Raw genomic sequence first — 15481 nt, forward strand, 5'->3', positions numbered from 1 at the left:
TCCAGGGCGGACGAACCCTGCACAGCACCTTCAAGATCCCACTCGACACACACCTCAAAGAGCAGCCAACATGCAGCATCAAGCGTGGAACAGCATTGGCCAAGGTCAAGGATGCTGCTGCTGTCATTGCGGATGAGGCCCCGATGACTCACAAGTCAGCCTATGAAGCTGTAGACCGCACACTGCAGGAAATCACAGGAATCCAGCAACCCATGGGAAGCATCCCCACACTGATCTGTGGAGACTTCTGGCAGATCCTTCCAGTGGTCAAGAGAGGCACCAGATCCAACATTGTCAACGTCAGCCTGAAGACGTCCCACCTCTGGCACCATGTGACTGTCAAGCACCTGACCACCAACATGCGAGCTCACCTGTCTTGCGATGAAGGGGGCCACCAACTTCTCCAAGCTGCTCCTGGAAATTGGCAATGGACAGATCCCATTTACAGCCGAACCAGACACAATCGCAATTCCTTCTGGACTGGGCAAGGTCGTCTCCACACTGGAGGAGCTCAAGGCTGAAGTCTCCCCTTGTTTGACCACAAATGGAGTCAGGTCTAAGTGGCTTGTTGAGCTTGCAATTCTCTCTCTGCTGAACACCAATGTCAACCAGCTCAACAACTGGCTCATGGGAGAGTTCCCCGGCAATGAGAGGGTCTACAAGTCTGTGGACAGTGCCATCTGCGACGAGGAGGCAGTCACTTACCCTGTTGAGCTGCTCAATTCTCTTGAGCTGTCAGGAATGCCACCACACCTCTTCAAGCTGAAACTCGGTGTGCCCATCATGATCCTGCGAAACATGGAGCCACCCAAGACCACCAATGGCACACACTGCATCATAACTCGCCTGCATGCCAATGTCATTGAGGCCACCATCTCCTGTGGACCATACAAAGGAGAAGTCGTCCTTCTGCCGAGGATCCCGCTCATTCCGTCCGACTCCGAGCTGCCCTTCCAGTTTCGCCGACTCCAGTTTCCCTGCAAGCCATGCTTTGCGATGACAATCAACAAGGCTCAAGATCAGATGTACAAGGCAATCGGTGTCGACCTCTCTGTACCGTGCTTCTCCCACGGCCAGCTGTATGTGGCTGCCTTTCAGACCGGCAGCGCAGTGAAGCTCAGCATCCTGACACTCAACAGTCAGACACACAATGTGGTCTACCCCGAGGCACTGGAGCACTGATGACTAACGCTGACAACGACAAAGAAATGTGAAATGTGTCCAAATTAAATGTGATATATATTAAGCACCACAATTTACCCCTTTTCTATTCTTTTTTTTCCCACCAGGCAATGCTGGGTATTCCAGCTATTATATATATATATATATATATATCTATATATATATATATATATATATATATATATATATATATATATATATATATATATATGTATATATATATATATATATATATATGTATATATATATATATGTACATATATATGTATATATATATATATATGTATATATATATGTATATATATATATATATGTATATATATATGTATATATATATATATATGTACATATATATGTATATATATATATGTATATATATATATATATGTACATATATATTTATATCTATGTATATATATATATATATATATATTTATATCTATGTATATATATATGTATATATATATATATATATATATATTTATATCTATGTATATATATATATATATATATATATATATATATTTATATCTATGTATATATATATATATATATATATATATATATATATATATATGTATATATATACATATATATATATATATATATATATATATATATATATATATATATATATATATAATGTTATGCCTGTAATATATATTTTTTAATTCCTTCTGTTTTAACAGCTATTTTTACTCTTGGTTTTATTCTGAAACATATTTGCAATAATGTTATTTGTCAAATTCTGGCACCACTTTTAATATCATTTCTGGCTTTACCAAAACCTGCAACACCTTATGATATCTCTGTAAAAAGAAGTTTATTTTGCTTGAGGTAATAGGCCTCAGCATGCTGCTTCCTATTGCTTTGTAGGGGCAACCTGCCAAGTCATTTCAAGTTCAAGGAGTACTGCCCTCTGGTTTTTCGCAACCTGCGTGAGCGATTCTCCATCTCGGAGCAGCAATACCTGGTGAGTTGGCTTGGCTCATGAAATTCGGTCCTGAGGAAGCTGTTGTGTTGAGCTTCATTTGTGATATGCTCCATTTTTTTTGGTTTCTTTAATACAGTGTTCTTTTACCTTGTCAGGCCTTTTTTTTTCAGTGTGAATATGCTTTGTGATTTAATTGCTTTTATGATTTGTCCAAATTTTTATCATTTCAATTGATTTACCTTTTGACACATTCAAGTTTATTGCTTCTTGGTCTCTAATATTGCCTAAACAAGCTGCTTACGATTTATAATCCAGCGTGTTTTTTTTTCCACATTTCCACTTCACAAACAGGTTTTCTTTTCCCCTCGACTTGAAAGCAGAGCAAGAATTTGTCCTTGGCTGGTTCAAAAGGATACAAACCGTTTTGGCTACTTTCCTCACCTCTTTGTATATTCCATGTTAAGCTGGCTGTTTCTTCTGCTGTGACTAATTGCATATAGAAATACATATATAGAAAAATAATACACATATAGAAAATTCCCACAACCGTAACAATATATCACTTGGTTAACAAACGAACACACACATACGCATGTTCCCTGTTGCATCGCACATACATTTACAATAACAAATCAACATGCTTCAACACAATGCATAGTATACGCATTACACAAACACGCACAATATGCAGTATAACAGGCACAGAACCGGAATTGGTGAGAAATGTAATTGAGATAACAGCTGAGAATCAGAATAGATTCTCACATATAGAAAATCACCCAAGCCTACTCGTGACCATAAATAATATGGCAGTCAGAGCTTGGTAACTGACGGGTGAAGGAGGACGACCAGCAGCGCCACTCTGAGCGCCTACCGGCAGTATCGGGAACTACTCTCAGCGAGGCAGCTGTGCGGTAATTTGTAAACAACTCAATTAAGATCTCTCGCGTGCTGGTTGGTAGAATGTGCATGCTTGTAAAGTGCTGGATAACACAGCTTTTACTGTGATATATATATATATATATATATATATATATATATATATATATATATATATATATCTTTTATATTTTTTTTATTATTTATTTAAATAAATATATATTTTATATATATATTTTATATATATATATATATATATATATATATATATATATATATATATATATATATATATATATATATATATATTTTTTTTACGAATTTGGAATTTGATTGCACACATCATTCAGGTTCCTTTAGTCAGCGATGTCGATAAGTGCTTGTTCCCTAGATAGCTCACCTTTCATTGTTTAAATATTCAGAAATCGATTAGATGCGCTGCGGATTGATTTAATAGTTAGGGAACGAACAATGGAGACATCCCTCCCCCTCTTCTGCGAAGAGGAAGAACCACCCTGCCGTCCCGTGATTTATGATGTCAACAACTCCCTCCCACCTGTGGCTGAGCGGGGGATGGAGCACGAGGGCATGAGTCATGAGTCACGCCGGGAGCGGAGAAAGGGTGGGAGAAGGATAAGAGGAGATCTTTTCTTTTGTGTTGGGCAGAGTTGGAGAAGGGAGTTGAGAGTAGTCGTTCAGCAGACCGTCGGGTCCTGCTTGGCTTGCGTTAGGGTTGAGGCCTGCGGAAGCTTTTTGCTTCGGCTGGCTCAGTGAGCTTCGGCTGAGGCCTGGCTCGGGAGGAGGCTTTTTGGAGGCTCTTTGCTTTGACGGTTCCGTGAGCTTCGGCTTCTGCTTGGCTCGGAGAGCTTTTTGCTTCAAGCTGCCCTGTTTGGAAGGAAGTTAAGCTGGTCGCTCGGCTCGAGCTGCGAGTGGTGGCTTCTTCTTCTTGGTTCATGGAGCTCTTCGTTCTACATTTTGGTTCCCGGCTTGGTGCGACTCATCGACCTCTTCGTGGAGGTGGTTCCTCGGGGAAGCGACGCATCGACGGGAAGGGTCAGCGCCTCGTCTTACCAGCACGTGTTGAAAAGCGTGGGAGGTGGTTCCTCGGGGAAGCGACGCATCGACGGGAAGGATCGGCGTCTCGTCTCACCAGCACGTGTTGAGAAGCGCGGAAGGTGGTTCCTCGGGGAAGCGACACATCGACGGGAAGGATCGGCGCTTCGTCTCACCAGCACGTGTTGAGAAGCGCGGGAGGATTCGCGGGAGCTCGGGAAGGGTCGCGGTTTGGCGATTGGATCCAGCTCGCTCTCGCTGGAACCCGGGTCTAAACAACTTGAAGACCACACGAGGTGGAGAGGTTCGAGATAGGTTCTGGGTTTCAGCTCACCTGTCCTCCGAGCTGGAGCTCGTTATTAAAGGCCTCTGCCACCATTTCTTGGGTGTGTGTGTGTGCGTACATGTGTCCATGGGCCCCTCTAACAAGTAGGAACTGCTGTTAAGTGCAAGTGACTGTACATAATAAGTAGACGGTTGTCGTTCTTTTGTGATGCTTTTGTTGCTTGTATAATTGCATACGTGTTTTGCCTTGTTTAATTGCATACGTGCTTTTTCATAATAAATGTCCTTGTGTGAATGTAAACCTGTTCGTTGCGTCCATTCCCTCATTGAACTGCCCCATCTTGCACTCGAAATATAGTTGGTTTTTAAATAGCCGGTAAAGTGATCGGGTCCAACGGGACTGCCCGATAATACCCTGCTCGGTTATCCCAAAAGGAAGCGAGCTGCTTAAGCGGCTCGTTTCCAAGCGGTCCCGTTGAGGTACAATCTCTCGGTAACCTACCTGCGCGAATAATTAGGTAAATCGAAGATTTGGCGATCGGACCTTGAAGCGCGCGGGTAGAGTTGGGAAAAGGTTGTGGTGGGATTAAAAACCCACCCGTGACTGGTTTCTGGCGTTGTTCCAGAAAGTCACGACTGGATTGTCTGTTCGGTGGGCGAAGCGACTGCTATTGCTTAGACGTGGTCGTTCGCACGCCGGGCGGGCGGGAAACCTACAACACTGGGGTCAGGACATGGGGTACAGATTCATTCACTCCACACTAAATTAACGGAACCGGATCAAGGGTGTGCGAGGCGACCCTCCGGTTCCATTAAATTCCGAGTTTAAATTATTTCTGATACGCAAGATGGCAGATCAAGGCGAACGGGTGTAGGGTGGATTAGGAATGTGTTTGAATGTAGGATCCATGGCCCCGGACGGTTCTTATTATTATCACCCCACCACTAATGGTAATCAGTGGGGCCGCTCACCCTATACTGAGCACGAACTTTGCCGGCAAAATAGCGGCGCTGCCGCATCTCAGCGCAGCACGGAGCGGGCTGCTATAATTAGCGCAGCGAATGGCACTGTATGGGGCGGGGCTCCCAACCAACGATTGAAACCACGTGATCATGGCAGGCGAGGCTGGCGGACATTGGCGGGCTTCAGGCACAAAACAGAGAAATATCTGGGAAAACTAAAAGAAAACGGTGAGAGAACGAATGAAAGGAGAGAGCAAGCATGCAAAATAAGTGCGGAGAGCGAACTGAAGAAAAGAAAAGAGGAGCAAATTAGTAACTCCCAGGATAGAAAGAACTTAGAAGAAGAATGGAAAACGAAGCTGGAAAAGGAAAATCGGGAACACGATGTGGAATTGGAACTACTGAATGAAGTGGTAAGAATAGGCAATCGGAAAAGAGAGCCTGGAACAGGAGGTAAAAAGAGGAAAGTATTGGGTCAAAATTGGTAAGGAATTCGGTGAGGGAATGGATGAAATGAGGAAGAAAGAATGTGAAAGAGGTGTGGAGATGAGGACGGAATTAGAAAAGAAAGCTTCTGAGTTACTGAAACGCCAAAACAAAGAAACGGGATTACAAAACGAACTGAGGATGTTAAAAGAGGAAAGAAAGAGAACGGAGAATGAAACGTTATGGAACCACACTGATCAGATCAAACAGTTGGAAGCCAAGGCCAGATTGCAGAATAAGGAACAAGAGAGACAGTGGGATAGAAAACAAAAAGAACATGAATTTGAGGTTGACCAATTGAAAGAAAAAGCAAGGTTGGAGTACGAGTAGATAGTGACAGAACAAGGAATGAAACAGGAAATGGAGATTAACCAATTGAGGGAAACTATGAAATTGGAGAATGAAGAACATGAGAGACGGTGGGGTAGAAAGCAAAAATGATATGAATTTGAAATTAATCAACTCGAGGAGAGAGCAAAGATGGAGTCCACAGAGATGGAAAAGATAATGAACAACTAAAGGGGCTCAGAGAGGAAGAACGACTCAAATGGGAAGGAAAATGGAGCCAGGAATAAATGGAAATAATAAACAAGGTGACTGAGATAAAACAAGTAGAGGAGAAACTACAGGTAATTGACGAGCACACACAGGTCAAGGTAGTGGAGGACAATGGGGGTGAGCTGGTGGAATGTGCTGGGACCTGATGCAAGCAGCAGGATGGCCTCCTTCAGGAACGAGGGGAGGGACTGTGCCCCCTTGAGGCGGATCGCGACCAGGTGAGTCCGGTCGAGCTTTGCGAGTTAGAGGGGGCGAGTGCTGTTAACGGGTGCACGTGGAGCTTGGGGGGTTTTGGAGACCCCGGGAGCGCTTGAGGTCGCGCAAATCCCCAGCGTGGTCGTCCCGGTGTGTGTGGTTATGAGTGTGGCGAATTGCGTACTGGAAAGCACGTATTGTGTGAGTGGAAGCACGTGTGCGAGGGAAATGGCACGCTTGAGTGAACGGCCGTGTGTGAGAGGAACTGTGTGTGTGAGGTCGCTGTATGTGAGGGAGATGGCAGTTGGCATGTGCGAACATGCAACCGCATGTCCGAGTGTCATGGCGAGGAGTGTGAGCGTCATGGCATGCAGGAGTGTGCGCGTTGAATGGCGACGACGACTGCGACAGATGAGGGACAAAGGCCGGGTAGCGGCCGTAGCTGTTTTGAGCACCGTTCCGGGTTTGCACAGCAGCGAGCGCGGGGTCCGTGCTGTGCTACGCATGAGGCCGCCACGTGTGCGCATGCGGGAGTGAAACCCGGTCCGGAAACGCACGCGGTGGATTTGCCGATCCCGCGGACGGACAGAAGATAGGCTGGACATGGATTTGGACGGGATGGGTTCTCCACGTGAGCATGTGTGTGAAGCTCCGACGGGCAGAGCACATGTGTTCGTGTGGGGAACCCCTCGAGACACGAGGCTTGTTTTTTTTGATGCGCAGGATGACGTCATGGCGGCACGTAGGGTAGGAATCCAGCAGAAGGGAGATCCCTGCCGGATGGTACCGTCCGAGAAGGGATGAGGTGCGCGAAGCGCGAATAGCTGCCATGACGTCATGGGAGTAAAAGAGCGCAGGTTGCGAGTTCCCGCGCTGGTGCGCACATGAAAAAAAGAAAAGCAAGCCTCGCTTCGGGTGAACAGGATTCCCTGGGCAAGGTGTGGAAGACCCCCCCTGTCTGGGGGGGAACAGGAACTACTAGTTCGGAGGATGGGTTAGCGATAGTTAGACTGGCTTCATTGGGCAGGGACAAGGCCTCATGGAGCCCGTGGAATGGATTAGTTAGAGGGATTTTAGTTCAGATTTAGGAAATGGGAGTTTTTTGGGATTTTCGGAGACATGGACAGACTGGAAATGTGTAGTGGAGATGTAGCTTAGCTACGTAGAGTTAAAGGAATGTGCATTGATTTAAGGGATGACGAGGGAGCACGAGTTAGGGGATTTAGTTAGAAGGATGGCAGTAGAGAGTGTTGGTGTGAGTTGTGAAATGGAAAGTGTGTGGGACAGCGGGCCCAAGTGTGTGAGTGGAGAGAATGTGGTATGCATGGTGCGAATGACTGGTTGGGGGGAGGAGTGATTCCCACCCAAGTGACCCCAGGGTCAGTTTAATGTTAGCTAGTGGGTTATTCAAATTTACAAAATGGAGGCCGTTTTGTTGTTGCTGTCGAGAGAAGGCACGAAACCCGTTTGGAGGGGTGCAAGAGTTCATTGACCGGCTGGGAGAGTGGCTGTGGAAAGGTGAGTTTTGTTTAGTGGGCACCCCGGGCACCAGACTAGTCAGCCAGAGTAGGCCATGGGCTCAAGCGGGGCCGGGATAGTGTAGTGGGCACAGGCGACCCTCGGAAAGGGACCCGGGGCATCAACACGCCACGTGGGCATAGAGTGGGGGCAATGCCAGAGAGGGCAACCCTCCGTGTTGTAGGGAGCAGCTAGGCTCGGAGGCAGCCTGCGGGCCTGGGGGTGCCATGGTTAGATTTCGGCAGAGGGGGAGTTCCTGCCAGTTGAGCCACACTGCCCAGCCAGGAAATTGTGCGAGGGCACGAATGAAAATTTGAGGGCAAGGCCCAAATTTATAATGGACACCAACACAGGCGAAGGGAATCATGGTTTTTAGAACCGATAGTTTTAAAGTGTGAGGCGTTTTTGGAAAGCCCCGGGGTAGTTTCAGGTTAATGAATGTTAGGGTAGATAGGAGATGTACCCCTTCACATCATCCATCCCTTCGCTCGTTGTTGGCCACTGGACTCACCTTGGTAGATCGCTGAACTCTGAGGAGGCCATTCTGAGGCTTTGTTCGGCCTCCAGACACGACGCAAGTCTCTCCCTATTCCCCTCCAGAGAGGGAACGTAGGGGTTGGGAGTAGGCTAGGTTGACAGGATAGGCGAGCCGGACAAGGACGATAAAGGGGGTTAGGGAGACAATTATAAAAGGGAAATTAAAATAAAGAGGGGCAAAATTTTGTTGTGTTTTGTGGCAAATTAAGGGAGTGGGTATGGACAGAGACAGGCAAAGGCGATAGAGTGGGGGCCGAGTCCGCCTTCAAAACGGCCGGCACCACCGCACTCCCTCCAGAACTGATGGAACCACACCAGAGGCCAGCCAGATTCATTGCCGGCCTGTTGTGCTGCAGCTGCCTGTTCTGCAAGGAATTGCCTTGCCATGCCTCGTTTGCCTGCCTCTTCCATGACCCCATGCCTGCTCGCCCTTGTTTGCGTTTGCCTCTGTGTCCATTCATCATCATGTGCGCCAGGACCATCCAGTTTTGCAAGGACTGCCCTGCAGGCAGCCCATGCGTCCATCATGCTCATTTGTGTTTTGCGACCATCTTTTTACCGGCACCGGTAAAATTGCCGGTTTTAGCACCGGCAATTTTAGTTAAGTTGTCCGAATGAGTCTGTGAGAGTTTGTTTAGGTAGTTACGCAGCGCATTAGGTTATTTATTTTTGGGACGCGTATAAAGAAATGGCGCACTCAGGGATCCGAAAGTAGAACGTACAAGGGGAAAACTTACACATGCTGGTCACACGAAAATTTGACGACTCGGGACGAGTCTGTAAAAAGGGGAGGGGGTCGTGTTACGAATTTGGGAATTCGATTGCACACAACATTCAGGTTCCTTTCGTCAGCAATGTCGATAAGTGCTTGTTTCCTAGATAGCTCACCTTTCATTGTTTAAATGTTCAGAAATCGATTAGATGCGCTGCGGATCAATTTAATAGTTAGGGAACGAGCAATGGAGACATCCCTCCCCCTCTACTGCGAAGAGGAAGAACCACCCTGCCGTCCCGTGACTCATGATGTCAACAACTCCCTACCACCCGTGGCTGAGCGGGGGATGGAGCAGGAGGGCATGAGTCATGAGTCACGCCGGGAGCGGAGAAAGGGTGGGAGAAGGATAAGAGGAGATCTTTTCTTTTGTGTTGGGCAGAGTTGGAGAAGGGAGTTGAGAGTAGTCGTTCAGCAGACCGTCGGGTCCTGCTTGGCTTGCGTTAGGGTTGAGGCCTGCGGAAGCTTTTTGCTTCGGCTGGCTCAGTGAGCTTCGGCTGAGGCCTGGCTCGGGAGGAGGCTTTTTGGAGGCTCTTTGCTTTGACGGTTCCGTGAGCCTTGGCTTCTGCTCGGCTCGGGAGAGCTTTTTGCTTCAAGCTGCCCTATTTGGAAAGAAGTTAAGCTGGTCGCTCGGCTCGAGCTGCGAGTGGTGGCTTCTTCTTCTTGGTTCGTGGAGCTCTTTGTTCTCCATTTTGGTTCCCGGCTTGGTGCTACTCATCGACCTCTTCGTGGAGGTGGTTCCTCGGGGAAGCGACGCATCGAAGGGAAGGACCGGCGCTTCGTCTCACCAGCACGTGTTGAGAAGCGCGGGAGGATTCGCGGGAGCTTGGGAAGGATCGCGGCTCGGCGATTGGATCCAGCTCGCTCTCGCTGGAGCCCGGGTCCGAACAACTTGAAGACCACACGAGGTGGAGAGGTTCGAGATAGGCTCTGGGTTTCAGCTCACCTGTCCTCCGAGCTGGAGCTCGTTATTACAGGCCTCTGCCACCATTTCTTGGGTGTGTGTGTGCGTACGTGTGTCCGTGGGCCCGTCTAATAAGTAGGAACTGCTGTTAAGTGCAAGTGACTGTACATAATAAGTAGACGGTTGTAGTTATTTTGTCGTGCTTTTGTTGCTTGTATAATTTCATATGTGTTTTGCCTTGTTTAATTGCATACGTGCTTTATCATAATAAATGTCCTTGTGTGAATGTAAACCTGTTTGTTGCATACATTCCCTCATTGAACTGCCCCATCTTGCACTCGGAATATAGTTGGTTTTTAAATAGCCGGTAAAGTGATCGGGTCCAACTGGACTGCGCGATGATACCCCGCTCGGTTATCCCAAAAGGAAGCGAGCTGCTTAAGTGGCTCGTTTCCAAGCGGTCCCGTTGATGTACAATCTCTCGGTAACCTTCCTGCGCGAATAATTAGGTAAATTGAAGATTTGGCGATCGGACCCTGAAGCGCGCGGTTGGAGTGCAGACAAGGTTGTGGTGTGATTAAAAACCCACCCGTGACTGGTTTCTGGCGTTGTCACAGAAAGTCACGACTGGATTGTCCGTTCGGTGGGCGAAGCGACTGCTATTGGTTCGACGTGGTCGTTCGCACGCCGGGCGGGTGGGAAACCTACAATATATATATATATATATATATATATATATATATATATATATATATATATATATATATATATATATATATATACATATATATATACACATACATATATATATACACATACATATATATATACACATACATATATATACACATACATATATATACACATACATATATATACACATACATATATATACACATATATCGCTCTTTCTTGCCATCAACTCACTCACTCACTTACTGATATAAATGTTTAGTACCTTCTCGGTGGGGTAGAAAGCTAACACTTTTTCATACTGATGGCATTTGAAGCCAATATCTCAGGAAAAATCACAAAACAGTCGGAAAAGTTCCACAAACGAAAATATCCACGATTAAGAGTCAGCCGGTCCAGACTCTGTCTGCTCACTGCAGACTGCAGGAGCTTACACTGGAACTAGTGTTTGTTTCACAGAACTGTCCATTACTAAAAGTCTCAGCTACTATCCTGCTACCCCCAGCATCATTCGGCCTACATTTACTTTAGAAGCCTTTTTGAAATTGATCAACAAATCCAGCCCCCTCCCAAAGGTGTAATTCATGCCAAATACTCATTGCATGAGTCTCTTTGAAACAGGTGAAAGACCACAATGTGACCAGCTCACTATTTGACCCTAATTTTCATTTTTGACTCCACTTGGTACTTACCCCCAATCAAAATTTTCATGTCATGTATATTTATCATTGGCAGAAGGGTTGGGTTGGGTTAATCTCCTATTCCATTAAAACTATTTTGATCACAAATATGTCGTTGACAAAATGCCTTCAGTTATTTTCCACGACATCTTTAAATCACTTTGTTTTAACTTGCAACAAATCCTTACACAACATTATTCAGCAGTTCAATCACACAGTGGCTGTGACAGTTGGACATGAGCTAATGCTCTACTTTACTTGAAACAAGTACTGTATGCTAAAAATGCACTGTTTATTTTTAAATGTCATTCCTCAGTTTTGCCTGCTCTTTGCTCAGCATGTTGTTGCTGCTCAATTTTCCATCGATAAAATGCAGGAATCAGCACTATTTCCAGAGGAAGCAGCACGCAACCTTGCCATGAAAGGATTGAAGTGACTCTTTTAAGTTGCCAGCCACAAAGCCACCTTTTATTTCTTGGCACCACCTGCCAACGGAAGTGTAATGATGAATCGACGATGTATGTTGCTGCAAGTTGAGAGCTAGGAAATTTGCACTCACCCAAAAATCATCATCATCATCATCGTCGTCGTCATTACGTTGGTTGGTGCTGCAAAAGTTACAAGACAACAATCCTAGTCGAGTCGCCACTTACTCAGGAAGTTGGGGCACAAATTTGGAATTTGTTCATGATGCTGGCGATAGCTGGGCTACTCTTCGTGAAGAACACCATGGGATGTTTAACATCCACCAATGAATGCCGGCAGACGGGATTCCCATTTAACGTCCATCCGAGGGACGGCACACACATCGAATCACCCTTCTTGTAAAATACTGGGATGAGAGTTTATAGCTGGTTCGGGATTCAAACCCAGGCTAGGCATCTTCGAGGGGAGTGTTTATAGCTCTAGGACATTCTGCATCATCATTATCATCATCATCAACAATTTTATTTTCCTTGGGTAAGCAAGGGAAAATGTATGGGAAAGCAAAATTGTCGTTTCTGAAAAATGACGTTCTCTTTCATGTAACATTGTCAAACCAACACTTTTGTATGAAATCCCTTCCATTTAGTTTTTGACATTGTGACCAAATCGTTTATTTATTAAGATTTAATTTATACCAGTTGAAAGAATGGATTTATATGCGGTATCAGAAAGCATGAGGTCAGTGCAAGACTTTGCTGTTTTCATACATCTTTATTATTAAGTGTTTCTATTAGGGCCGGCAAGATAGCCTAGAGGTGTCCACACTCAACTCTGAGCTCTCCAGCCTGGGTTCAAATCTACAACCAGCTATAAACTGTCACACGAGGACCTGTATGTCAGCTTGTCGTTGGTGGGCGTTAAAGTCCCACAATGTTTCGTGAACCATCTATTTTCTCTTAAACAACTCGGTTCGGGACTATAAAACCCATATCATTGCGTACTTTTAAACGATGTGTATATGATCATCAGGAAGAAGAAAATTTTGGTTTCGCGTCATTTGTTAGCACAATTAGGCTGCTCATGGTCACTTGAGATTTTCAGTTCCGTGGGGTTTCCACATATCTCATGGGATTGTGAGTTGGACAGTTGACCATGATGGGCCATGACCTGCAGGAACCATGCTGTTGCTGTTTCGATCATGGTTTCTGTGAAGTCCGTGACAGCATGACGTGGGAAGGAAAGAATGAAATACTCTGTTGTTTTGATGAGGTAATCTATAATAATGTGTGTGTGTGTGTGTGTGTGTGTGTGTGTGTGTGTGTATGTGTGTGTGTGTGTGTGTGTGTGTGTGTGTGTGTTGGTGTGTGTGTGTTGGTGTGTGTGTGTGTGTGTGTGTGTGTGGGGCCATAACTCCAAAAACATTAAACCTCATGTCATGAAACTTTGCATACATACTAAGGGAACTCTGAGGGAGTGTATGAATGAAAATTGGGTGTTTGGGTTAATTCAAACATCTCTTTTTAAGATGATTAACGGCCTTATTTAATTATCCTTTATCAAGGCATCATCCTTTGTCAGCCTTCTGTCAGCTTGCTGGGGTCTTAATTCCCCATTTTGTTCAGCCTGCCAAGCAATGCCTTGACTTGGAACAAGCCACAATGGTTTCTTAATGATAAAGCGCTCATAATGTTGTTGTTTTTTTTCTGCCTTCCTCACTCGTATCATTGAATACCTGATCATCACATCTATGAATCGCTGGATACATCGCAATGCTTATAAACGGCTGGAGACACCAGTGTTCATGGCTTTATTTCGTTTCCGCACATGCAATAAGCTCTCGAATTTCTTAAGCTGAGCCAAATTTCAAAATTTAAATTGTGGAATTTATCACACTGCGAGAAAGTGTTGATGTTTTTTTTGTCCAATTTGGACATTGTTTGACACTCTCAGCCTCTCTGGGTTGTCTTTCATATGATCATATAGTGATTGCTAATTGTTAAACTAAGCCTGGCATTCCTTATCAACCATTCTGTTGGAGTGCTTGCTTGAGTGCTTAAGGCACTTGGTGATCGCTCTACAAGCTGCTTGGGTGTTTGTTTGCAAACCATGGCGATGCATGCAAAAGTACTTGCACTGTCCCTCTGTTAAACACAATCAGAACTACATCGAACGATGTACAAAGTTCATGTCCCGCCTGCCTGTGTTGCGCCCTGCAGTGTCATGTGGTGCCATGCCTGCCGTTCCTTATCAACGGATAGAGGGAAGGATGGGTGAAAGGGATGGATGGATGGATGGCATCGAGGGAAGGGATGGATGGATGGAAGGAAGTGATGGATGGATGGACCAAATTGATGTTTGTAAGCCATGGTGAGACAGAAGACAGCGGTGTTAATGACTTTTTTTTAAATCACAGCTGTTGTCGTTGAAAATATAATTACAAATTGACATTCAAGACAATGGTAGGTGATAATCTAAACTAAGCACATATATAAACGTGTGTTCAGTTGTCACAAAACACTGGCTCGCTTCTCTGGGCATTTATAAGCATTGCAGCTAGGGTGTGATGATGGCTCGGGTCTCCTGGCCTGAGCCAGGTTTCGAGTTTTGGACTGTGGAGTTGGGCCTAGTGGTGGGTCCAGCTGCTGGAGAGGTGTTCGTTTGTCCAGGTTGCGCGTTCTTTGGCACTCTGAGCGGTGTGTGACCCACTTGGAGAGATCCAGTTAAGGAGTTAGTAAACAAGGTGGCAGCCACGTTTCAAGTCGCATACCTCAAGGGAATCCCATGTAATAATCTCTTTTAAAATGGTACGTGCTGTTTGAAAGTGATGGGTGGTTTTGTTATCCTGTTTGAAGGTACTGTTTTTAACACACCCCCATTTCATTCAAACCTCTACTAATGCCAGTACATGGGACCATCCTCCCCCACCTCTGCTTCCTCTCAAGTGCCCCTTCCAAATGCAAGTCAAACCCACACAACCCCTTCCCTTCAGGTCCCACTACCAAACACAAATCCAGAATATCCACTTCCCCTCCCCACATCCCTTCCTTGCTCCCCCATCCTCTTCACTCCCACCCCCTCCTTGCACCCACTACCTCCCGGAGTGTATTGAGATGTGTTGTGAAGCGTTGCACTCCCCCCCCTCCCCAATGAAGCACAGGCCCTTCATCACTCTCCCCCCTCCTCCCTTGCTCGGTCCTCCGAGCTCCCCTCCCTCCTCTCTCTCTCTCTCTCTCTCTCTCCCCCTCTCCGCCCTCCTCACTCTCCCTTCCCCCATCCTCTCTCTTCTCCCCTCCCTCCCCCGTCCTCTCTTTTCCCCTCCCCCGTCCTCTCTTTTCCCCTCCCACCTCCTCACTCCTTCATCCTCCCTCCTCTGTCTCTCCTCTCCCGTCCTCTCTCCCTACCCTCCCTCCTCCCTG

At 45.9% G+C, this 15481-nt stretch overlaps 1 protein-coding gene and 1 long non-coding RNA gene across 3 annotated transcripts in view; one reads left to right on the top strand and one right to left on the bottom strand.

Moving 5' to 3' along the window:
• Window positions 1-15481, top strand: part of PIP4K2B (phosphatidylinositol-5-phosphate 4-kinase type 2 beta) — a 243659-nt gene that overhangs the window by 189234 nt on the left and 38944 nt on the right. For both annotated transcript variants that reach the window (XM_085875614.1, XM_085875615.1), the window contains exon 3: window positions 2059-2155. In XM_085875614.1, coding sequence (XP_085731740.1) covers window positions 2059-2155 — 97 coding nt within the window. The remainder of the gene's footprint in view (window positions 1-2058; window positions 2156-15481) is intronic.
• The window catches only part of LOC147030980 (uncharacterized), a 45273-nt gene that overhangs the window by 28774 nt on the left and 1018 nt on the right, over window positions 1-15481 (bottom strand). The gene's annotated exons all lie outside the window — the stretch shown is intronic.

Source organism: Eptatretus burgeri, chromosome 3 (genome assembly GCF_056783735.1).
Source record: "Eptatretus burgeri isolate ZD-2024b chromosome 3, Ebu_testis_v1, whole genome shotgun sequence".
In the NCBI taxonomy this organism is placed as follows: Eukaryota; Metazoa; Chordata; class Myxini; order Myxiniformes; family Myxinidae; genus Eptatretus; species Eptatretus burgeri.